This window comes from Schistosoma haematobium, chromosome 1, assembly GCF_000699445.3.
Source record: "Schistosoma haematobium chromosome 1, whole genome shotgun sequence".
In the NCBI taxonomy this organism is placed as follows: domain Eukaryota; kingdom Metazoa; phylum Platyhelminthes; class Trematoda; order Strigeidida; family Schistosomatidae; genus Schistosoma; species Schistosoma haematobium.
In genome coordinates, this window is record NC_067196.1 from 44,514,446 (window position 1) to 44,541,626 (window position 27,181).

The window sequence follows — 27,181 nt, forward strand, 5'->3', positions numbered from 1 at the left end:
CAGACATACATTCTCAATTGTTCGTTAGGATTACTATCCAAACGCAAAGAAATTCAACAATCTGAATGTGTTTGATATCCAGACATATAATCATCCATTATCGCAATTCATCTTAATAGAGGTAGTATCTAATGTGAAGATTGAGTCACATGTTACTGTTTAATTGAGCATGGAAATTCCCTACTCATCTAAAACGCATTATGATTTTTCGCGCTACACTGGTTAAACTTTCTTGGTTAGCACTTTGTGTATTTACTAGTAAAAATTTATTTGGATGTATTATCTAATATTTGTAGCTTATTTATTAATTATCTGGCTTTCTCTTATGATTCTTAATAGTTTTCGAGTCTGTGAATTCCTTATGATCTGGATCGATCCAAGCAACTTTCCCAAGAGAAACCTAGTATTTCCTCAGGAAGTCAGAGAAGGACTTTGCACTGAAACGCATTATTTTCCTGTCTTTCTCCATGTTTCACATATTTGGGCTCCTATATGGAGGCGCCCACGGTCCTTCAGTAGATTAAATATTAGATTCAGATTCAGATTTGTGTAGTAAGGAGAGAAGGCCTACGGCCTATGTTATTCCTTTTCTAGTATGCTTCTGTGAGTGTCCAGTCTTCTCTTGAAAGAGTCAATTGAAGGTGCGGACACCACTGCTTCAGGCAGCAGGTTCCAAGTATTGATGACTCGGTGTGAAAAGCTGTATGCCACGGGTATTTTGTTCGTTCTTGGCTTTTCTACTCGCCTGCTATGTCCTCTGAGGTGTCCCGATCTAGTGGGAAGAAAGAGAGAAAATAAGTTAGGTCCGAAATCATTTCTCAGTATTCTGTACATCAATATTAGATCTTCCCTTAGTCTGCGATAGGACAGAGTAAAGAGGTCCAGTTTTTCAAGCCGCTCTTTATATGATAAACCCCGGAGTTCCGGAATTGCACGCGTAGCTGCCCTCTGTACCTTTTCTATTATGTCTGAGTCACCTTTCAAACAGGGGCTCGCAGCCTGAACACAGTTCTCTAACTTAGTTCTCACTAAGGATGTGTATAATGTGGTGAACATGGTAGTATCAAGCTTAGTGAATGTCCTTTTTAAAGCCCAGAGGGTTCGAAACCCCTTAACTGCGACCTCCCGGCAATGGGCCGTCGTCTTAAGATCATTGCTCACTGTCACCCCTAGGTCCTTATGAGACCGGACTACGGGTAATGACACATCCCCTATGTTGTACGTATTAACCTTTGAATCCCCCAAGTGCATGTAGACACACTTTTCCGAGTTGATAGGCATTAGCCACTCTTTAAACCAGTTTATCATATTATTTAAGTCCGCCTGAAGAGTAAATGCGTCTTTGTCTCCAGTTATTACTCGCCAAATTTTTACATTGTCAGCGTATAATAACAATGGAGACTGTACTATACTTGTAAGATCATTAACGTACATTATAAAAAGTAAAGGACCTAGGACGGAACCTTGGGGTACTCCACCAAGTACTGGTCTCCAGATGGAGCACTTGGAATTTATTCTTACTTTTTGCCTACGACCTACTAGGAAATCCTTAATCCATTTTAAAAGAGGTCCGGCAATACCAAGGTTTGCCAACTTCAATAGCAGCCTATTAGTTGGCACCTTGTCAAAAGCCTTACTGAAGTCTATGTAGACAACATCCACTGAGTTTCCGTTGTCTAGCGCATTAATCCAGAGCTCCCTAGCTATAAGGAGGTTCGTTGTACAGGATAGACCCTTTCTAAAACCATGTTGTGCCATGTTCAGCAAGTTATTGGTTTCCATAAATGCTGTTATGGTCCGTTTGATTATTCTTTCCAGTATTTTAATTACAACACTGGTGAGGCTTACGGGTCTGTAATTTGATGGAACCTGTCGTAGACCTGTTTTATGTATGGGAGTGACGATTGCGTCCTTCCAGTCCACAGGTAACACACCTTGGTCAAGTGACATTTTGAATATCACAGTCAGTGGGGCTGCGATATATTGGGCAATATGTCTCAAGATTTTAGGGTGTAGTTCATCTGGTCCTGTTGACTTCTCCATGTTTAGGGTGCTAAGAGCCTTAAGCACATCGTTTTGGTCGAAGTCCACGGTGAGCAGCTGGTTTGTTGACTCTGTAATTGGGTCTGGTTCTTTCTCTAGAGGAGGTTCCTGAGTGAAAACTGCCCCAAAGTAGTCAGCCATAACCTCAGCTTTTTCCTGATCTTCCTCTACCATTTCAGATTCACTTCCTACTTTAATTAGGTTGGGAATCCAATGATGAATCCTTGTTCTGTAGTTTATGTACGAGAATATCCTCTTGGGCTGCTTGAGTGCAGATTCTGCCAGCTGCATTTCATATTTTCTTTGCGCTTCCCGAATTTTAGTTATACACTCGTTTCTTATCGATCTGTAGCGTTCCATCGTACCCGCTGTGCCAAGGCGGATGGCAACATCCCAGCATTTCTTCTTTTGTCTTAGTAAGCGTCGAATATCCCGCCCTATCCAGGGATGTCCGTGCTTCTTTTTCTTTGGGACAGTCCAGGGCATGTATGGTTGAGTTACGCGATTGTATAACTGCCTGAATAGAGTCCATGCCTCTTGTACTGATGCCTTTGAGTCAATTTCCCAGTTCTCAGCCGATGCTGCGGAGTTAATTGCCTCCGTATCTGCCTTCCATATGTTAGGACGGGCCGGCGCAATTGTTTGACAATCAATCTCAGCCATGAATTTGAATAAGATGACTGCATGGTCACTTCTCCCAAGTGGTGGGAGAAAAGCCGTTTGACCAACGTCATCACCGTGTGTGAAGACTAAATCTAAAAGAGAGGAAGAGTTTCTTAGGTCGTATCTTGTGGGATCTCTAATGTGTTGGAATAATGCTAGTCCAATCGAGGTTTCTAACAGTTTGGAGTCGAACGACGATATGGATGACCCTACTTCTAAGTTAACCCAGTTTATATATGGTGCATTAAAGTCGCCTACTACAAGGCTTTTACCGTTGTTACACCAGGACTTAAGTTTACTAAGGAGGAAATCATCTGCTACACATTCTGGACTGCGATAAACTACAACTAATTCAATATCTTGCCTTCGGCATTTCAACTTACATCTCACCAGTTCACATGTCCCTGAAACATGTGCTACTGTCTCAGCTAATCTTATGGTTAGGGTACTTTTCGTGTACACAATAACCCCGCCTCCCCTTCGGTTTAATCTATCAGCCCTACTGGTTATGAAACCAGTCAATTGGATTTCACTATCTAATACTTCTGACGTTAACCAAGTTTCCGAGACAGCGATAACGTCCGGTTTTTCTTTGTCCACCACTGACTTCAGCTCCGCCATTTTATTTAGTAGGCTGCGAGCATCTGTGTAGCACACTTTTAAGTCTGTGGAGAGCTTTCCCTTGCCACCCAGAGTGGCTTGGGGATCGTTTTGCTCCGAACTTTTACAATCTGAAAACCCTTAAGAACGAGGTTTCTTTCACCGTTTCGGCGACGCTCGTTTATTTCCGCTTCTGCAGCTCTTCTCTTAATACGATCAGCTAGGCTGAGGTCCTCACGGACATATATTCCGGATCCAATCAGTTTACGTGAATTACTTAGAATCAGGTTCCTTTCTTCCACCGTGTTGAATGTAACCTTTAGGAGGCGGTTTTTCTGAGGACTTTCGGAATCCACCTTTTTTCCTATTCTATAAAGCTTACAAATGCTAACTCCTGAAACTGTATCTGGGAGTAGTTTACTTAATGATGTCTTAATATGATTGAGATCATGTTCAAATCTTGCCTTTGGTTCAGTATCTGAAGATTCTCTTATCTTATGAAAAATGACTGATCTATCAGAGAGATCTGTCTTTTCACGCGGTGAGGATTTTTCTTCTGATAACATCCCTTCCAATGTTTTGCTGACCAGCTGCGTTTTGCCTACAGCCTTTTTCTTCTTATTTTTTTTCTTCTTACCGAAGTCCATTTGTCACCACTCAGAACAGCCACACCTGGACTATGTGGAACGGTGACAGTTTTATCCGGATCTTCTATTTCGACTAGAGGTGTATGACTGCCGATGTCATTATCAAGCGACACTTCATTCCTCGTTAATGTCAACGGAGATTTCACGTTCCCGTCAACCACAGTCAGGTGTTTAAAGGGTCCAGTAGCAGCACTTACTACACTGACACATTCTTCATCGTCAGTGCTCCTGTTATCAGTGCTTCCGCCATCGTTTTTCTTGCAGGCCAAAGCCAATAGGCCCATAGCCTCCTGTATTAGTACCTTTTTATCCGTACAGCGGAACATACAAAGCCAATGCGAGTTAGACTTCGAGCATCTTTTGTAAGCCGTCGGACTTAGTCGTGTACACATTTTGTGATACCACTTTTTACAGTCGTCACACTGCATTCCCTCCTCAACGGAGAACAAACGATTTGGTTGCCCACATTTGTGAGTCTTACCAACCATTGTAATTCGATTTAAAAGGTTTAAAAACAAAAAATGATAACAATGTGAACACAAATGTTAGTCAAGGACTAAAAACAGGTACTCAGGACAAAATTTAGTAAAAAATTTCAAACTTTAACCAAAGAACTCTTAGTTAAAGTAGACCAAGAATGCTTTTTAGTGCAATAAGTACCAAAAGCAAGTATAATCACAACAAGTACAAAAATCACTGCCCTTTTTGAAACTGACAACTGTTCATGCAAAAACTGTTTTCATATAAATCACTACTTTCAGTTACGTTGGGTGTACAAACAATATGATTTTTCGTAGGAATTAAGGGCAAACTTCTTAATAATACACTGGTACAGTTCGTTGACTTCTGCGATAAACTTATCACTTTGCGTGCTAATATTACAGAAAAGTAGACTAATCGGTGTTAGTTTAGAGGAAACGCAAAAAATAGCTATCAATTTTGGGAAAAAGCGGACATTTCGGGGAGGATAAAAATTTTGATTCTGGTACATTTGCCCTCATCTGGAAAATTTCGGGCAAAATCGGGAAAAGGTAACAATTTGGTTTCTTATTAGGTTAGTGTCCCCTTGACTACACGTTGACATCACCATGTACACATGTGTACGAACATAGAAACCTGTTTTACATCCCAGTCTTTGAAAAATTTTATCCCCATTGTTGTTAATATCTGTTGTACCATAGAGATTATTGGGACTATCTGTGATTATCCGACTAACCATACAGTTGGTTACAACTGCCTTCGAAAAAACTCGAATCTTCAACGAAATTAAGGATTACTCAAACTGACTTCGATGCTCATTCTCCTAATTAATCAGTGACCAATAAAATAAATTACAATGAGGAACTAAATTCAGTAAACTGCAACGTATCAGGCATTGTTTGTTAATAAATTTTGTCACTGATGCTTGTTCGTAAGTCCGTTATCTTCACATTTTCCTGTCGGTTGTCACCTTGTTCAAACGGTTTATGGGTACAGCCTAAACGATTTGCATCGTAAAGCCACTGAAGAAATCGAACAAAGAATCACATTTAAAACAAGACGGAAGTGTGATATGTAAGTGATTTCTACCGCCCGTGCCGCATTTTTTCCACATCACTCCACCATCTTGTTGTTGTTATAAGCTATTTTTCTGTATTGAGGTCTAGTAATGTTGAGTTCTTATTTATCTCAAATCTGTTTTCATGTTGTTCACCTTCATTATCCTATGCCATAAATAGTGATGCTAACTTGGTTTGAGTAACTGCTTTAGAATGCAGTTTAGCTTTTATTCTATATCTCAACTTAATTCGTTCCTTTTAGAGAATTCGGAAATAAATTCTTAAGGTTGGAGAATTTTCTTTTGAATAGTTGATGAAATGCGACTATTCCTGTTACCTAATTGCGTGAATAATATTTACCTTCAGGTACCGAAACAAGTTTACTGGGCTACAAATAGTATTTATTGAAGCCCGGTGATTTCATTTATGACCATCGTTTTATTCGAAAGTTGTGCTGCGGTTACTTAAGGAGAAAATAATTACTTATAAGTTCTATTTACTCCGTAGTTCTTATTGAGCTTTGGCTGTGTGCCAATAACTTAAAAAGTTTATCCACAGCGCAGACCTTCACTCGTAATTTGTAATCCAATTTTCTATTACGGGCTTACAAGCTCGAGTACCATCAGTAAATATAGATTCCCATCGTCCTAAAATGTGCGGCTCATAATCTAAAAGTGAATCTTTTATATAATGATTAAGTTATCTGGTACTTTCCAGCCACCCGTATGTAATATATGTTTTGTTTTATTTGGGATAAAATACTAGTATATCTCAGTAACACTCATTCATCAATATTCACCATGTTCCATTTAGATAATGGTTTCAATATCTACCTGTGGATTGATAATTTCAGCACATCCTAGCCGTCTATCACATCAGTGAGATCCAGTGTTGCATCTTTAAGTTTCTTATGGTTATTTATATGTCTTTCAGTAGTTTTTTGAACATACAATCTTTGAGGCTTTTCACACACGCTATTATCTATACTTTCAGGGTAACACTTGATCCTATCAATGTAGATGTTTATGCTTGTGCAGATATATAGGTACAGACAAATAGTGTCACCAAAATTTTCTTGCTCCTTTGGTCATATGAAGCCAAAACAACCAGTATTGATCACCAAGAATACCGGCTTCATGAGTGGACCTCCTAATCACTCTCCTGATTGATGTCAAATATATGTTTGATATAATCTCATTTAGAGGACTGATTAATTTCAAGGATTTCGAATATTCATGGCGAAAATGTAGCATTGTTTGGGATTCACCTCACTCTTGTTAAACTGAGTAACTTTGTGTAAAGTTCTGTTTTTATATTTTTGACTATCGCTTAAAAACAAGAATAATGGGTTGCCGGCGTGCATTTATCAACTTATTTTACGCTTAGTTTACATGATATATATTTTAGGTCACTTATCTCAGTTGTACTTTAAAAGACATCTTTCAATGCACCCTATATTCATTAATTAAAAAAAAGTATTCAACACGAGTGCTTATTAATGTATCAGCACTTGTAACAAGTGTTTAATAACTAAAATTACTATATAACTATGAAACTAAAATTTCGAACTACTATTTTGTTTCCTATCATAATTCAGTTTCTGAAGATTTTATAAAATACATTGCCCAAGGAAGCGTTTTATTTGAAGTTTGTATTCTGTTATGGAGGAATCTTCGTCTATGTACAGCTATTTCTCGTGGTCTTTGGAGTTGTTTGGAATTTTATCATTATATTCATCGGTTGTAATCCCGTTTGTTTTGCTGAGTAGCTACTTCAGGAACAGATACAAATTGCACATTTCCAACGGTAATTTTTCTTAACTCAAAGTAACTTATGAATTTACTAATGTTCGTTTTAGTTGTAGTGGTTTATTATATTCTCATGAATGGTTATATATACGTGGTAGAATTTAATGTTGGACAGTTGATATTGTGAATGTTTCTATCGTATTCATTATCTAATCTCAAATCTGAAAACATACTCAAATTTAGTAAATATACGTATTATAGGACCAGTAATTACTATCATGATCTTCAGTTGATTATTAGTTTTATAATTTTATTATTGAGTTCTACCCACAGGGTTAACTGATTAATGCATGAAATTTTAAATGGGGAGCTAACTAAGTTTAAATAATTTGGTTATGCTAAAGACATTTTCAATAACCTACTGTCCACATGGTTTTTAAAATATAGTCAAAATATGTTCGTACTGGCCAGTAAATCATAATTTCCAAAGTGATTGAAAAGTTTTACTTTAAATTCAAACCTATTTTATCTGTTCTGAACGATACTTAATTCAAAATGGGGTTTTAAAGCGGTTTATCTGCTAGTAGTACAAGCTTTGTCTCTCAAATTCTTGTAAACAAGTAACTTTCTGTATTTTCATACTTTTCACAGACAGCACGGGTTCTTGGCATGCAAAAGCGATGTACATATGTTTCGTACCTGACGTTTATTCTATAGAACACGTTCAGAATGAGGTGGATCTACCGATCCCGATAGTTATGTCTACAACGCGACACGGACTGCATTCAAAGCTGACATGCTTGGAATGCATCGATTCCTATCTACATTTCAATCGTAGTACCTCTAGCAGGACTTCGAAACAATACTATATATTATTGGCATTTTGCTTTTTTGGTCTACAATCATCCTACTTGTTATGGGGAGTATTACAAGTGAGTTTTTTAGATTACATGGTACAAAATATTGTACACACATCCAAGCGGTACTTCAATGCAAACATTGATGAACAATCATGTCCTTAATATATATATATATATATAACTCGCTTAAAACGCTAACCAGAAAAAATAATTCAAACCATTTAAACTGTGCACTGGGAGTTAGGAAGTCTTCATTTACATGAGTTATGACGCTTCATGGTGAAAGCAGAGGTCCTTCGAAAGTCGCGAGGCTGATGCCTCTCCTGAAAACCAGAACAACCATCAATTTAGGTACATGGAATGTTCGTACAATACAGGAGACCGGGAGTCATCCAAGCTGCTGCAGAAATGAAAAGATACAACCCGGAAGTGCTTGGAATTAGTGAAACACATTGCGCGCAGGTTGGACAACAAAGATTAGCTTCAGTGGAGCTGCTGTTATACTCCGGCCATGAAGAAGAAAATGCTCCACGTACACAAGGAGTTGCACTGATGCTATCCATACAAACACGAAAAAGACTTATAGGATGGGAATCTCATGGACTCAGGATCATCAAAACCTCCTTCAACACAGAGAAAGAGGGTATTGCAATCAACGTCATCCAATGCTATCCGCCAACCAACGACTACAATGAAGACGTCAAAGATCAATTCTACGATAGGCTGTAGTCAATATTTGAGCGATGCCCAATAAAGGACCTGATCATTCTGATGGGAGACCTAAATGCCAAGGTTGGAACGGAGAATGCCGGAGAAAGGATCGAAAATGGTGAGAGATTTGCGAAATGGTCATAGGTGGCACCATATTCCCACATAAACTCATGCACAAAGCCACATGGATTTCACCGGACCACACTACGCAGAACCAAATCGACTATATCTTCATCAATAAAAAGTTCAGGAAGACGATGAAAGATATGAAAACCAAGAGAGGAGCTGACATAGCCTCAGATCATCACTTACTGGTCGCCAAGATGAAATTGAAACTCAAGAAGCACTGGACAATGGGGCGGACAATATCACAAACGTTTAATACGGCCTTTCTTCAGGATACTAACAAACTCAACGAATTCAAGATAGCACTCAGCAATAAGTTACAGGCCTTTCACGACCTACTCAATGGAAAGGGAACTACTATGGAGAGCAAATGGAAAGAAATCAAGGAGGCAATCAATTCAACACGTCATGAGGTTCTGGGCCACAAGAAGCATCATCACAAGGAATGGATCACTGTTGACACACTGGAAAAGATTCAAGAAAGGAGGAACAAGAGGGCAGCAATCAATACCAGTCAAACACGATTAGAGAAAGCCAAGGCTCAAGCTGAATACACAGAAGTAAACAAGCAAGTGAAGAGGAGCATCAGAACCGACAAATGTAAATATGTGGGAGATCTAACAATGACGGCGAAAAAGGCTGCAAGAGAAAGAGACATGAGACAATTATATGATACAACAACGAAGCTCGCCGGAAATTATCATAAACCAGGACGACCAGTGAAAATCAAGGGAGGAAAAGTAATCACCAACCTTGAAGAAAAACGAAACAGGTGGGTAGAACACTTCAATGAATTCTTGAATCAACCAGTCCCACTGAGCCCACCCAACATCGAAGTAGCACCTACGGACCTCCCAATCGATGTTGGCCCACCGACAATTGAAGAGATCAGCATGGCCATCAGACAAATCAAGAGCGGCAAAGCATCAGGACCAGATAACATTCCAGGAGAGGCACTGAAAGCAGACGTAGCAGTAACTGCAAAGATGCTCCACATTCTCTTCAGCAAGATTTGGGGCGAGGGACAAGTACCAACAGACTGGAAAGAAAGACTTCTGATCAAAATACCAAAGAAAGGCGATCTCAGCAAGTGTGATAACTACAGGGGCATCACTCTTACCAGGAAAAGTCTTCAACAGGGTATTGTTAAACAGGATGAAGGACTGCGTAGACGCCCAACTTCGTGACCAACAGGCAGGATTCCGTAAGGATAGATCGTGTACAGACCAAATCGCAACTCTACGGATCATTGTGGAACAATCAATTGAATGGAATTCATCACTCTACATCAACTTCATTGACTACGAGAAAGCACTTGATATCGTGGATAGGACAATACTATGGAAGCTTCTTCGACACTAGGGCGTGCCTGAGAAGATAGTCAATATCATACAGACTTCCTATGATAGATTAAACTGCAAAATCGTGCATGGAGGGAAGACTCGTTCGAATTAAAGATCGGTGTCAGGCAAGGTTGCTTACTCTCACCCTTTCTCTTTCTCCTGGTGACCGACTGGATCATGAAGATGTCAACATCTGGGGAGAAGCATGGGATACAGTGGACAATTAGGATTCAACTGCACTATCTAGACTTCGCAGATGATCTGGCTCTCCTATCGCACACGCAAAAACAAATGCAGGAGAAGTTGACCAGTGTAGCAGCAGCTACAACAGCAGTAGGTCTCAATATACACAAAGGGAAAAGCAAGATTCTCCTATACAACATAGCGTGCACCAGTCGAATCACACTTGACGGAGAAGCCTTGGAAGATGTAAAAAATCTTTACATATCTGGGCAGCATCATTGATGAACACGATGGATCTGATGCAGATATGAAAGCGTGGATCGGTAAAGCAAGAGCAGCATATTTACAACTGAAGGACATCTGGAATTCAAAACAACTGTCAACCAACACGAAGGTCAGAATTTTCAATACAAATGTCAAGGCAGTTCTACTGTATGGGGCGGAAACTTGGAGAACTACGAAAACCATTATCCAGAAGATACAAGTGTTTATTGACACTTGTCTACGCAAAATACTTCGGATCCGTTGGCCAGGCACTATCAACAACAACCTACTGTGGGAGAGAACAGATCAGCTTTCAGAGGAGGAAGAAATCAGGAAGAAGCGCTGGAAGTGGGTAGGATACACATTGAGGAAGGCACCCAACTGCGCCGCAAGTCAAGCCCTCACATGGAATCCTCATGACCAAAGGAGAAGAGGATGACCAAAAAACACATTACGCCGAGAAATGGAGACAGACATGAGAAGGATGGACAACAATTGAATCGAACTAGAAAGGACAGCCCAGGACAGAGTGGGTTGGAGTATGCTGGTCGTCGGCCTATGCTCCATTGGGAGTAACGGGCGTAAGTAAGTAAGTAATATATGTATATATTGGTTGGCAAGCTTGATAGAAAAAAACGCCAACATGGTTTTTCATCAATGTTTGTATTAAAGTACCTCTTGGATGTGTATACAATATTTTGTATCAAGTAATATATGTAGTTGTGAATACCGGTGTGTTTTTATCGTTGACGCTTTTTAACCTTAGGTAACCATTTTGCAACCAGAGTTGTCTCTTGTCAATGGCAATGAAATTGAAAAGTATTTATTTATCTCAACACGTAAATATTGGTACATATGGGCACCAAAATAAGTATGTGCCTATTAAATAAGCCGACGAAATCATGAAGCGTTAGATTGAGTCGGAATTTAAAAAAGTCTGATTAAATGAACACAAGTAAGTGAATGAATAGAATGAATAATGGAAGAAGCAGTTCTGCAGAGTAAGGTACAGTTATAAAAAATTCTTTCAGTTACAGAGGTTTCTCACTTGTAAAACAAAGTAAACGAAAATTACCGCATGATCTCCACTGGCTTCTATTCTGAGCCATATTGAATCTGCATTCTCACAACCAGGGATTTTTCACACAGCTTTATGAACGGTCACATATTAATTTGATTTTGTTTCTTATCATGTTGAATGACTGTATAATCAATGATCAATTTCATTACTTTTACATAACTTCTTTAACCTGTATTATGACCACTAGTAACTGTTACTTCACCTATTCTACACTCTGCACCACTACTTTCTTACATGTAGATATGCATCAATCTTATTCTTCTCATGATTATGGCATTTTCGGTTCCCTTTTAAATATTCATCCAATTTCACAAACCGAAGAATGTTAAACAATTGTTTATAGTTATTTTAGTAATTGTAATTTTAGGCTGTATACAGTTAATGAGAGGTCGTGAAATGAAATGAATTCATTTTACTCTGCTGACCATTTTGTTATTTCTCTATGTAAATTTGTCAAGGGATTTGACTGCGAAATACTGTTTTCGTTTAGTATATGTAGGGTGTATTTTTAGAATTAGGTACTGATAATTATTTATACACTTCTGGCATCTATTTCAAAGAAATCCTTATACATCCTCTTAAAGATAATATCTGGTGATCGACTAAGAAGATTCAGTTTTGGGGTCTTTATTTGATTTAATATAAATGCTTCATGACGTGAGGATGCCGGATAAACGTTGGGAAGACAATATATCATTAAGTGCTGACAAGTAAACGACGATGTTTATATTTTTAACTGTTGGAGTATTGTGATTTTGAAGTCTTTCAGAAGATCTTACAAAAAATACAAAAAATGAATGACTGCTAGAATGCATGCATTATCATCATCATCGTAAGTTTTCAATAGTCTAATCAGAGAAATTCGTTGGCTTTTCCATTATGTAAAAGTTGATTGTTTTTATTGCTCAAGGTTAAAGTCTGTTTGCTTTTCTGTAGGAGAGAATTATGACCAAAATGTATGACAATGAGAGGTTTAAAAATCCACAGTATCTTGTTTTCTGTAATCGTGCAATGGCATTAATTATTTTGATACCTCTACACTTTCTACATATTGGGTTACTTGTTAACCCTTGGAAAAAAGGTCAAAAAGCTCCCTTCATCGAGTTTGCATATGCTTCTATCAGTAATGTGATCAGTAGCTGGTGTCAGTATGAGGCCCTCATTTATATTTCCTTTCCTAGCCAGGTAAGTTATTCAAACACTAACCTTTTATCGATGAAAACTTCAGTGATTTTGTCTTCAGTTCTATGTTTCACTTTTTTTATTTTTGTGGTATTGACTCACTTTATAGATGCTGTGTTTCTCTTAGTTATATAATTTAGGCACTCAGCCTTTGTTTGTGACAATCTTGCATTCTGGATTGCTTAATTGAAGTTCCTTTTTCAGGTGTCGAGGAGTTTTTACATAAATATTCTCTCTGTTTGTTTGCTGTAGTAGTAAGCGTTATTGGTACGTATTTTATCACCTATTCTTAAAAAAAGTTGCTACTACTGATTAGGCCTGCTTTTCAGCATCTCTTTGTTGGGAATTGACAATATTCCTTCTCTATTTCACCACTGAACACATTAATAATGTGAGATGTTTCAGCAATGATGGATGCAACACAATGATTTTGTTGTAATATTGTTATGACATATGTAATTCAGGTAGACAATTACGGACGATGGTATCTAATTCTAATATGAAATTTAAAAACTGATAAACTACGTCTTCTCATTGCATTATCGAAATCTAATATGAAAGCCGATCTAATGGTATTAAGTAAATTGAACGGCTAGTGCACAATGATACTTAAGCGATGAAAACTACAAGTGAGGTGGGGATTTTCAAAAGGAATTTTACGTCTCTAGAGATGAAAATCACGGTATACATAACAGTTTAAAGGAAAAAGTTGCTGGCATGAATAGGTATCATTTACTTGGTATTACCATATCACATTAGTAATTGTCTCTGACGTTTGTGAAGACCCCAATATCAAATGAACAGTGTAAAACTTAACGCTTTATTGTCTGTCCAAAATGTCATTTTTTATTAACCCGCTCTCTGACTATAACTACCGATTTCCACTAAAACGTAAACTTTTCTGGCTGGTTTGTAATTCGTGGCATAGTTCATGTTACTAATCAGTCAATTATGATCAACACTGAATCTGACACGAGTGTCTACTGGCCCAAGTCATCATGTCAGCATAGCGAAATGTTTAACTAAATGACAAGAGAAAACGAAGAAATAATATCAACTGTAATAGAAATCTAAACATGATAAATAATACCAGTCCTAACTTCATGGATATGTTCCAATATTCTTATCTAGGCACTACAAAACTTTTCTTTCTTATCTTTCTCCAACACACATTATGTTTAATTGTCCAAAATTCAGATAAATAAACCAACTTAAACCTGAAGTAAAACTTGTTTACCCCAAACTCGTTGTCACCATTAAAAATAATAATTCACTAGCCAGGTATATCATGCACAGAGAATATTGGCCAGTACTACGTTATCGGCTTACTTAAATTACACGGTAAACTCAATTTATTCAAACCATTGGAAACTAAGCGAGCTCTGGATACCTGCTTCATTGTCTTATGGGACACCTTAGCAGTGCATATCAATATTTTGATAAATACCTCTTACTTTTCAATGGTTATTTAGCTAAATTTAGTGTATGATTAAGACCATCTTAAAATTAAATAATTACACACAAACCCGTAATTTAATAAGAATTATGTAGCATTGTGGTGTGTGCTACTCGATGTTGACAGTTATAAGTAGTACGTATCATCAATCCGAAGTGAAGTGCCTGGCGGCAGAAGGTTAAGAAGGTCAAGGAAAAAAGAACGAGAACAGAGATCGATTGGTATGGAAACGAAAGAACAATGAAGTCTGGGACGATTGATTGATATTTTGCATGTAAAGTATTTACTGTATGGTCCTCAGACTTTAATAAGACGTTCTGCAATGTTGTGTTCAAATACATTCGATTGTCCCCACTTGTGTTTTCGTTCACTACAGCATGATATAATTAAATCCGAAGTAAAATTATTACACTAAGGATATACTGAATTAATTTGTGTTTAGTTTTAATTTAAAGGTTTGATTTTATGCTTATCTAATAATGATCTTTTCATTTTATAACTTGATAATGTCATTAGATGTTTTACATTCCTAGTACTCAGATGTTATTAGAAATAATGAGCGGTTCGTGTTGAGTCATTGATGCAACTATTCCTGTTATTTAACTGATGAGGACTGGAATTTTCAGTCATGGATTTATCATAAATTAATTTTGAAAAATTATTTTTTTAATGGCTTAATCCGCAAATATTCTGTGCAGTATATACAACATACAGTTTACTCTAGTATAATGTTACTATATCAAGATAGGAAACAATAATTTGGTTATTTATTCTCTGAAGAAGTGGCTTACACTAAGTCACGAAACGTCAGAAAATCTAATTTTCTACTCATTGGGATATTACGAATACATATTATTTTTATTTATAGCAATCAACCCAATGCTCAATTTGTTCGAAATTATCTAATCAAACCTTGGTAATGATACCTAGAAACAATAACTGTTCATTTTTAAATTAAAATTAAAAGTTACAAATATACGTAATTCTAATTTTCATTTAAATTTCAGGTTATTCTTAAAGCCTGCAAGGTTTTACCAGTAATGTTTATGGGTAGATTTATTCAAAAGAAACTGTATAGTTGGCAAGAATATTTTACAGCTGGTAAGTAATTATATATTTATATTTAATGTTGGTGTCGTTGTTGACTTATTTTATATTCATATGATCATGTTGGAAGTGTCTAGTGATTGACTTTTGTTTTGAACTATATTATGGTATTATCGTTAGTTGTGAATTATCGAAGTTATTGTTTATTAATCATATTTTCATGATATGCCTATTCTAGTACACAACCTCACGATAAATAATGTTTTGTATTCATGAATGTACCAACTTGTAAAAATTAGGTAGATTATAGCTATATGTTTGTATAACCTAAAGAATTCACGTCAGTTTATGGACAGATGAACCTATCGATAGCCAATGTAGTGTATATAAACATCAAGAATCTTATTCAGTGAATGTGCATAACATAAGTCAATTATCCTACACCGGATTTAGTTAATTTACCAATCTCACAACACTAAGACGATATTTATAATATGTGTATATATTGAATTGGGATCTAATCAAAATTGATCTTCACATTTGGATGGTATCTAAATAAGAAAAAATACCATATTATAGCCCCCTAAGATAACCACCTGCTTCGGTCTGGGCACTCGGGCAGTATCACAGCCCACACAAATGACTAACTGTCTATATTTATGGAAACTACTTTTCTCGCTTCGACTAACAATAAAATGATTCAAATTACTATTATTATTATTATTATTATTATTATTATTATTTACCACGTCATTATCCACCCTCTTTTATTCCTACTCTGTTTATACTTATTTTTTCGACTTATACAGCAGCTCATCTATGGTGGAAATTCAACTCTATCAAAACGTTGTCGAGTCACTGTCCGGTTGAAAATTGTATGTTACCGCCGAATATGAGTACTGAAGCAGTTTTTCTGAAACCACGTGCACCATTCAAACCGCCTGCCTTCAACGTTCGCACACTTATGCAGGTTGGACAACAGATAGGCTGGCTATGTCTTTAGAAAGTCTTAATATCGATGTTTGTTGTCTATCCAAGACCGGTATTCAAGACTCTGATGAAGTACTAGAAATTCGCTCTCCATCTGTCGCTCCGAAAAGCTTGTTTTACGCGCGCTTATCCGGGGACACTGTGAGGATTGGGCAACCCTGCCTAACTCCACTGCTCGAATGGAACAATGGAGAAAAGTGGTTGTATGCTCTCACTCTGCCTGAGGTGTTTGTATATAGGGCCTTTGAGATGTTAATAAACTTCTCAGGCACACCCTTCTTCAATAGAGACAATCCCAGAGAACAGTCCTATCCAACAAATCGAAGGCAGCCCTGATGTCAAGAAACACTACGATTAATGGCTTTTGATAAGTATGGCAGTGTTCTAACATTTGGCGGAGGGTGAAGATATGATCAATACATCCTCGACCAGAACGAAGACCAGCTTGCTCCTCGCGAGTTAATCTTTCTCGGGTTTTGAACAACCTACGAAGTGTGACGGAAGCCAATAGCTTGGACGCAATCGGAAGTAGATTTATCCCCCGATAGTTGTTACAGGAACGGCGTGAACCCTTTTTAAAGATAGGGGAAACTATCGACTCATTCCATGACGTTGGTACACTCTCTAGCTCCCAGACCTTTTTAAACAACGTCGTCAGTTCCTTAATCTGAAAGTCACAACCATCTTTAAAAAGAGCCGGAGGTAGGCCATCTTAGTTGCAACAGAAGCTGCAATCAATTTACTGACATCAATCCGTTTAGAACGATGAATTTGTTGACCACTGAAAAGTAAGGTAAAATTGGCGCAAACAAGGGCATGATCAGAGTCCAGATAGGTACTCCAAAAGGAGCGGCAGTCTTGTACACAACCACGCCAGCGGTAGCTGATCGCGATGTGATTAATCCGAGTCCAGGTTTGAATGCCCAGATCGGGTGTCTAGACTCAGAAAAGAGTCGTTTAGGTGGCCGATGGGACTTGTTGGTCGCAGGACAGATAACGGGGACCGTCTAATGCAACTGTGCACAGACCACAACCAAGTTCCTGGCTAACACTAACTTTCGGCACAGTCATCGCCGATGTACCACCTGGCGTCCTCCTTCTGCATCTCAAGGCTGGACTCAGATTAATCACATCGCGATCAGCTACCGCTGGCGTGGTTGTGTACAAGACTGCCGCTCCTTTTGGAGTACCTATCTGGACTCTGATCATGCCCTTGTTTGCGCCAATTTTACCTTACTTTTCAGTGGCCAACAAATTCATCGTTCTAAACGGATTGATGTCAGTAAATTGATTGCAGCTTCTGTTGCAACTAAGTATCAAACCGAGCTAGCTTCTAGGCTAGTTACCATTCCACCGAAAAGTATAGATGAGCATAGGTTGCAATTGCATGACACCAAGAAAATGGCGAGTAAAGTCGCTTGCGGCTTCGCGAAACGTCCTGCTTATAAGCACTGGGTTTCTTCAGGCTCCTTACGACTCATCGAGACCCGTCGGTCAACTACGGGTGACCGTGAGTTTGACCACAAACGAAGTATGTTACGTAGGGAGATTGGGCAAAGCTTGCGTAAGGATCGAAAATAGTGATGGTCGGAGCGTGCTAATGAGCTGGAAGCAGCAGCTGCATCTGGTAACTACCGGAAGCTCTTCCAACTCATCCGAGCCACTGGCAGCAAGAAGTCTGGTATGAGCGAAGCAATCTGTGAGGATGACTAGATGCCAATCACTAACATCCACCGACGTCTTGGACGATGGGCAGAACTTTTCGAAGGGGAGTTCAACTAGCCTGCTGCTCCGGCAATATCGATCAGACTGTCCTGCCCTCCATGACCGGTGACGACCGATCCTCCAAATGAGGCGGAAGTTCGCAAGGGACGCTATAAATCACTGGACCCAGATGGCCTACCTCCGGCTCTTTTTAAAGATGGTTGTGACTTTCAGATTAAGGAACTGACGACGTTGTTTAAAAAGGTCTGGGAGCTAGAGAGTGTACCAACGTCATGGAATGAGTCGATAGTTTCCCCTATCTTTAAAAAGGGTTCACGCCGTTCCTGTAACAACTATCGGGGGATAAATCTACTTCCGATTGCGTCCAAGCTATTGGCTTCCGTCACACTTCGTAGGTTGTTCAAAACCCGAGAAAGATTAACTCGCGAGGAGCAAGCTGGTCTTCGTTCTGGTCGAGGATGTATTGATCATATCTTCACCCTCCGCCAAATGTTAGAACACTGCCATACTTATCAAAAGCCATTAATCGTAGTGTTTCTTGACATCAGGGCTGCCTTCGATTTGTTGGATAGGACTGTTCTCTGGGATTGTCTCTATTGAAGAAGGGTGTGCCTGAGAAGTTTATTAACATCTCAAAGGCCCTATATACAAACACCTCAGGCAGAGTGAGAGCATACAACCACTTTTCTCCATTGTTCCATTCGAGCAGTGGAGTTAGGCAGGGTCACCCAATCTCTCCATTCCTCTTCAACTTTGCCATCGATGACATTCTGGAAACAGCTCTGATGGATGTAAGTAATGGCGGTGTAGATCTATTGGCTGAAGAAAGACTTCTCGACCTTGAGTATGCAGATGATATTGTCTTACTGTGCGATAATGCCCGAGCCATGCAATCCGCACTTAATCAGTTGTCAATCAATGTGTGTAGGTTTGGTATGTGGTTTGCACCTTCGAAGTGCAAAGTACTTCTACAAGACTGGCAGGATTCTAATCCTGTACTCTCCCTCGATGGTGAGCAGATAAAAGTAGTTGAGAAATTCGTGTATCTGTGTAGCTGCATAAATGCTGGTGGTGGCGTGAGTGATGAAATCAATGCACGTATAGTGAAAGGCAGAGTGGCTTATGCCAATCTGGGCCATCTTTGGCGCCTTCGTGATGTTAGTCTGGCTGTAAAATGTCGGATCTACAACGCGTCGGTGAGAGCAGTTCTGCTCTAATCTTGTGAGAACTGACCTGCCCGAGTTGAGGACGTTAGACGACTCTCTGTGTTCGATCATCGTTGTCTCCGAAGGATTGCTGACATCCAGTGTCAACACCATATTAGTAATGCAGAAGATCGGCATCGTGTGTCCGGGCGCAGAGACGGCAATGCAATTGGTGTCACCATCTTGAAACAGCGACTTCGGTGGCTTGGACATGTTTTACGAATGTCGTCCCAGAGAATTCCACGTCGTGCATTATTTGCCGACTCTGGGACTGGTTGGAAAAAGCGGAGAGGTGGTCAGTGTATGACATGGTGGTGGGGTATGAAAGAAAGCTGCAAAGGGCTGACTTCTGTTGGTCCTTCACGACTCCCTTGCTGGGGTCCTAGAGATGGTGCAACACAGTGGCTAGAGACGTTATCAGTTATGACTCAGAACAGAAGCCAGTGACGATCGTGCTGTAACCTTCTCTTACTTTCATAAAAAATGGTTTTATCTTCCTTAACTGAAAGATTTCTTATGGTTTTACCTTTCCGTTCCCCCATTATTACTATTATTATTATTACACTACCTTAGACCAATCTCTTCGTTATCGTTTTCCCATTTTCTACGCTCCTTGCCTTTTTTCTTTTTCCCTCTCTTTAAATTCTCATTGTTTTGTGTGGCGCATATATATTTAGCGCACTGTTGTACCAATATTTATGTGTTCGAATAAATAATAATATCCACATTACTTATATGTCCACTGCTGAAATCCTATAAGTTATGTTCTTCTCTCATATCTCAACTTAACCAAATGATACGACACTATTTTATCCCAATTAACTCATATCTCAGTAGGTTAAAACTTGACAGGATACATAGATACTTGAATTATCCTCAAAGGGTTTTAGAGATTGTTGGATCATGAAACGACTGTCCAATGCTTCCAAGTTTCCAACGATTGTCTGACTTAAATACGTCAGTGATCCCAATAAAATATTTGAATGGCTTAACATTCTGCCATTTAGTTCGAGTAAATATTTCGCACTGTACAATAAAAATTCTCATAGCCTACTATAAACTACATAGAGTAGCATTAATATCATATTTTTGTTTCATCATGCTCTACTTGATGGATTTCAAGTTTGTCCAGTTATATTTCCCCGTTTGTCCCAATGTTATTTACTTTAACTGTAGATAATTAACTGTCGCCTGAAAAACTTCTCATCAGTTCAATTCTCTACAACCTTCAATTGTTCAAGTAAAAATAATAAAAAAATTTCCTAGAATGTAACAGGAGAAACTATTTAAAAGTCAATTAATTTTATATGCCAACACTTATCATTGTGTACTTTGTCACAGATTAATCCATAGGACTATATCCTATTGCGTTCGCTCCACATTGTTGACATATATCATGTGTATCATATTATAAAATTATTAATTGTGTTACTATTTCATCTGAATACCTTTTATTCTTTCTCGATTTTTTTCACTAAATAAAAAAAAACAATTCCAGCTATTATTTGTTTGGGTATGGTTATGTTTTTTTACACTAATCCTGAACAAACTCAACTTCCAAATGAAAAGATTGATAATACTCAATTTCTATTATCATTTAGTGGATATCTATTGATTATTGGCTATATTGTTTGCGATTCCTTCACATCAAATTGGCAAGATTATATGTTTCAAACATATAAACTCACTTCTTTACAAGTTAGTAAATTGATTAAAATTTCTTTAAGGAAAATGTTATTTTGTTTCACATTAGTTAAGAGATTTTTTATAATATAATTCAATATCTCACTAATATGCATTGAGTATTTTTAACTGTATTATAATATAATTTTTTTTTCATCTTAAAAATTTGAATCAGTGGTGGGAAGAGAACTATTCTTCAACATTCATTAAAAGTACAATATTTTACATTTTCAAAAAAATTTTTGTTCATTTAGTAGTGCTTGAATGCTGTACATAAGAACATAATTTTCACAAGAGATTTCATTTCAATCATCTACTGTTATATAAGTATGTCTTTTATGAACACACCACTGTAACGCATTCCAAGTAAGGTAATTATAAGTTATGACTTGAAATTAAAAATAATTAATACCTTTAAATACAGCATTCATTCACTAAGTGAACAGAAGGATGCTCGAAAATGAATATTAAAAAAAACACAGGCGCGCTATAAATTCACAGATACTTATCCTTCAAGAACTGTTCTTCACATTCATCATGAGCTTTTTTTTTAAAAAAAAAGCTATGAGCATGATTCAATCTATTTAGTTTATTAAATTAAACTTACATTGTATTATGACGTGTTATGCATTTTCGTAAGTAACTTTTTGCTCTTACTGTTAAATGAATACTTAGTTCATAATATCTAGTATAGCTTAGGTGCTTCTTGAACTTCTGTTATCATCTTTTGTAGTTCATAGGACTTGTAATTCTTTCGTCCAGTCAATCTAGCTTTCAACTACTGAGTCACACGCTAGTTTTCCACTCCACAAACTCATATTTAAACAGACATGTGGTGATAACGATGATTATGACTAAACTGTCAAACAGCAAATGAAACTTAACTATAATATTGGCGTCTGAAAACCCAATCCAGAGATGTATCACCTAATTAAGGGCGTAATATTTGTTGAAATGTTTACTTTTCTTACAAAGACTGAAAAGTAATTTCAGACCTTCATATAATATTGTGTATAGTATAATTCAAATAACTGTCTCCACAATACAAGTGATCAATCTTCTAGATTAAAACTTCGTAGTATAATGTTTAAACTAGTCAATAATATTAATAAATGATTAATCTAATGTTTAATAGTTAGGAATTAACGATATATCCAAAACTTTTTCCTCACTACTCTATTAACCAATAAATCTCATTTATACACAATTATAGAACTATAACCTTGTTACTGGCTGAGTTATGCATGTCCATTAATCGACATTTATGTCATATAATAACGCAATTACCCAAAAATAGTTGTCGGATCGAATCAATGCTATTTTTTTTCGGTAATTTCAAATTAACCCTTTGTAGAAATAAGCCCAGTTAAAAGGATTAACTTATTTCTTAATACTTTCTCTATTTGTCAAATGGATCGATTAACATGGAATTTGTTTGTTTGCAAAGTACATACTTCCATATAATCACTTTAAGACTTGTAATCTCTATATAACCATAGTGTTCATCCATCTTATTGTAGAGCTGGTTGTTTTGACTGTTTTCACCTCGATAGCTTACGATATAGTATCTACTATTAGCTTCAGCAGTCTCTTCTCAAGCTAATCAATAAATTATTCAAAGAAATTTTTATCAATAAACTATGCAAATTATTGTGACCTTTTCTATGAGAATACATTCTAATAAAAGAGCGAAGAGTGTGTCAGTGTGTACATGTGTACATAGATGTATGAATTGTATAGTACCCATTCTAAATTATTCGAACCGGGTTCTTCATGGAACCATTCCATTAGTAATGTAATTCATACGGATAATAGATTAGTTAACGCCTAAATTACTAAGCATTAAAAAACCCCACTGTATGTACAGAAGTTGATTCATATTTGCTTTACTAATTAGTTACATTATCTTGAATACTTTTATTTTGTTTCAATAGTAGATTATTTCAAGTGGTTCAAGTGTTTCAGCTGAAAATCTTAGTAACTCTTTCACAAAGTAAATTTGTTGCGGATATATATTATGAGAGCGTTACATGTATTTAATTACTTGTCATGATTAGCGACTGAAACCACTATATTACGCTAAATTTCTAGCATTCTTTAGTTGGGAAGCAGTTTTTGGTTACCAAATAACATCATCTAGAAAACAATTAAAACTGGGGATCACTTTACTTTTCAGAAGCGCACACATAGGAGCCTACGTCAAACCGAGCTTGTAATCTCTAGACTTTGAAGTAATAACTTTACCATTAAACTGTTAAGGTCGACACCACTAACCTTCATGTCCTAACATGAGTTTCATCGATGATACTTATTTCACTTACTAGCTGACTATACTAAACAAATTGGCCCACTTTTTTTCACAAAACGAATAGTTCCTTCTATATAAACTACTCTAGTCAATAAATCTATTTTTCGATTAATCCAAGTCAAGGAAAATGTTGGTTTATTTTATCTTCAGTTTATTGATAAGAGATTTCTTCAATAGAATTAAAGTATATCACATAAAACATAGTAATCATTTGCAGGTTTGTCCACCAGGCTATTAAACATATCGATTGTTTCATCGTTTATAATGCTGGTCGATTTTTCCGACGTTTTTAACTGGATTGGTGTAATAAAACTGTCAGTTTAAAACTATATATATCACATAAATGCTTGCTCTACAAGCTTTAAAAAATTTCTACTTTGTATTAATGACTTTTTGGAAATCACTTTGAAGCATCTAAACCCAGTGTTTAGTATCTATCCAATCTAATCAAACATTGGAAATCAACTTTATATCTCGTCTAGCCAATATTGTTATAAATTGCTTGTTTTTACTTGTACATTAATTTTTTACCAAAGAAACCCTACACTTTAGCTTTCAGTCTATTTCTTTCTAGGTAATGGCTGGTGTCAATATTTGGTCTATATTTCTCACTTTAATCTCATTAATTGTACATGGTGAATTAATTTCAAGTATACTATTTGGATTAAATCGTCCTAAATTTATTTTCGATGTTCTAACATCATCATTATGTTCAGCATTTGGTCAATTGTTCATTTTCCTTACTTTGTCTCAATTTGGAGCGGCCACATTTGTATTAATCATGACATTAAGACTTGGTCTATCTATGATACTTTCATGTATTATTTTCTCTCATGAATTACATCCGATTGCTATATGTGGTGTAGTGGTTGTTTTCTTTGGTTTATTTTCAAAAATGTTTTTGCGTCAGAAAAAACCTCTTTCACTGGAAACTTGTGGTATACCTGGTGGTAAGTGATGACTATCGATGCATTATTATTTCCTGTTTAAGTTATTCCTCTTCTCTTTTTAATATTCATTTCCTTTTTTTCAATTTCGTTAGAAAGATTTCCATGTTCACATGCTATTTGTTGTACTTCTTGTTTTAGGAACCAGAATTCTGTTTATTTGTATATATACATATAAGTATACTTGTGACACATTAAGTCCCTCATTTTCGATTCCTGTCAGATAGGGAATACATTCATATTCTAATGCTTCTTACAAATCAAAGTTATTCGTTGTCTGTGATATTTTAGCTTACTGCCTTATTATGATGTATGTTTTACACATATCCTAAGAGAAGAAACTTATTATTATTCGTTTATTTATTTTATCATGTTATTTTCCTCTTTCTATATGTATTGTCGAGTAGTTCTTTGATTAAATTGCACTTATGAATATATTTGTATGGTTTCAGGTCTTTGTGTTCTAACTGAGATACTTTCACGTTTTTGTTGATTATTCTGTTACTACAATTTACCTATAGATATAGACACTACTTCTACATTGGAAACAAACCAACAAGATTGACATATGTTTCTACCCTCTACTATTTTAGCTAGACGTATTATTGTTTATCGGACGATGGAGAAACTTTTAAAGTTACTGTTTTATACTAACCAGTAGTTAGTTCCATTAGCAATTTACTTCTTTAGATTTACGTTGACCATTCCCATCACCCTGTTCGAGTCGTAGTTTTCAAATCTTTAGTAATGTGATCCAACTCGAAACAAACTCTTACTCCATTTCATTTTTGTAAGAGATTTCGAAATGAAGGCAGTCATTAAAGGTGAACTTCCGTTTGTTTTATAACGAATAATAGTTTTAGGGGGAGAAAACACATCAATTGTCATTGTATGGAGTCTAAAGGTAAGTACCATATAATTGCGATACATTAAAACATTTTGGTTACCAGAGCTTTTCATTCGAATTTCATGCAACATGATACATAATATGTCGGTCCAAGGTTGACATACATTTAACAAGTATGTCATCTGACAATTGTGCGTTAAATATGGCTACTATTTTCACCAATACTGATCTCTTGTATCTTTTATTGAAGCTAGATAATATAAACAACTATAGCTGATTGTTTACAATTCCACTCAGTGCGTCTAGCTGATCAAGCGTATGTTGATGAAAGGTCTCAAATTATTAGAAATGAATGATTCAGTGAATTTATATGTTGACTTGAAATATAGGATTAAGGTTCATTTCGATAAACTATACAGAAATGTTTGAGTCAACACTTCCCTAATATCCGTTAAATCATACATCATTTTACTGCTACATAAGTCTTCCTATTTACACTGACTTATTGCTCAAATAATCACCCTATGGTCATCCAGTTAGTATAATTAAGCCGTGAATATATATGTTTAGTAAAATAAGCAGTCACAACCAAATGCATATACATCAAGTTGATTATGTCTGTAAACTGGCATGAATTCTGTAATTATTATTTTCAGGATATATTATTTATTGTATTCTGAATAATATAAGCTGCTAATTTATCCACTTATAATCTATATAGTTCTTCCCAGTACTATAAATTTTATTCAGTATCCAAGCTACATCGTTATATTATTAAAAAGACATATTGAGACAAAACGATCTGACTTTAAATAACAATTCGAATGAAACATCTTGGATTAGTGCCCTAGTCTCACCTTACTGCCATGGTATAAGAAAAAAATTTTAATCCACTTTGGAAAGAGACAGAATTAAAGATTTCTATAAAATAAGCAACGCTTTTAAATACTCTAGCTCGAACTAGTGAAAAGATCTCACTTATATATACAGAAAACTGTTTGGTTGTATCGATTGTGATGCGTTTTACGTTAGAGTCCTCGTAAAATTTCGACTCGACTCAACAAACTCTTGAGCTACACAAAAAGACTTGACAATCCCGTGGAACTGAGAAATCCACAATCTAAATGGGCATTAGCAGTATATATTATATTCGATGACCACCAAATCATTGTAAAGAATATCCAAATAATTCAGAAAGGTTTTTCCAACGATAGAAAAGGCGAGTAACCGAAGCGTTTCATATAATGCTAAATCCCTTCCCCTCAGTTAGAAAGAAGTTATACCTATTCATTCAACTTGGACTCTGTCCAAACAACCACATTTGATTCTATTCATTCGTCACACGACCAGCACACACATACCAGCAATTTCAAGCTTAATGCTTCATATAACAAATTTTAAATTTTTCTTACCCATCTCATACTGAATCACCTTGATTAAAATTAACAATTACATGGGCACGTTCATACCTATTATGGTTTTGATTGTACTAAAGATATTCTGCTTTGCTTCATTTGTACTATTTAAACTTGTTTTAATTTTATTTCAGTCATTTATTTATATACTCTGAAGAAGTGACTTAAATCACAGTGTCAAGAATACAGATTTCATTAGGATATCACGAAAAATATATTTATCATTAAAATCGTTATTGTTTTTATGAGTAGTTGTGTAGTAATAATTTCTAATAAACACGTTTTTATTACACAGGGATTTGTTAAAAGTCAGAGTGTTTTTGAAAACTGTTTTCTCCAAATTTAAGACTGTCGGCACTTATGTATGAACGAACCTATGAACTTCAGGTATCATGGGTAAGCAAATGAAAATACTGATTGTAGATCTAGGTATCCATAGTGAAAAATTCAGTCACTATTATAACTTGATTCTTATCCGACATCAATAGTGAGCTACTCTTAACCTGAAGTTGACTCTAAAAATTCCAGTTTTTGGAAACTTTTCTCAAAGTTATCCACTAATGGACATG

At 36.6% G+C, this 27,181-nt stretch overlaps 1 protein-coding gene across 1 annotated transcript; it reads left to right on the plus strand.

The window, feature by feature from the left end:
• The first annotated feature begins 201 nt into the window (after positions 1 to 201).
• Positions 202 to 26,970, plus strand: MS3_00009922 (uncharacterized protein). The gene is made up of 11 exons (XM_035730762.2): positions 202 to 235; positions 5,135 to 5,507; positions 7,089 to 7,297; positions 7,891 to 8,171; positions 12,744 to 12,992; positions 15,453 to 15,546; positions 20,911 to 21,110; positions 23,978 to 25,174; positions 25,214 to 25,254; positions 25,301 to 25,370; positions 26,747 to 26,970. Exons 3-8 carry the CDS (start codon positions 7,153 to 7,155, stop codon positions 24,359 to 24,361), a joined length of 1,353 nt encoding a protein of 450 aa, XP_035586307.2. The 5' UTR covers positions 202 to 235; positions 5,135 to 5,507; positions 7,089 to 7,152; the 3' UTR covers positions 24,362 to 25,174; positions 25,214 to 25,254; positions 25,301 to 25,370; positions 26,747 to 26,970.
• Positions 26,971 to 27,181: the final 211 nt, after the last annotated feature.

Bases quoted from the DNA above. Each gene is read 5' to 3' on its own strand.
- MS3_00009922 (XM_035730762.2), top strand. From the start codon at position 7,153: ATGGAGGAATCTTCGTCTATGTACAGCTATTTCTCGTGGTCTTTGGAG. The intron at 12,993-15,452 runs GTAAGTTATTCA...TTTAAATTTCAG, and splicing joins ATATTTCCTTTCCTAGCCAG to GTTATTCTTAAAGCCTGCAA. The intron at 15,547-20,910 runs GTAAGTAATTAT...AAACAATTCCAG, and splicing joins GCAAGAATATTTTACAGCTG to CTATTATTTGTTTGGGTATG.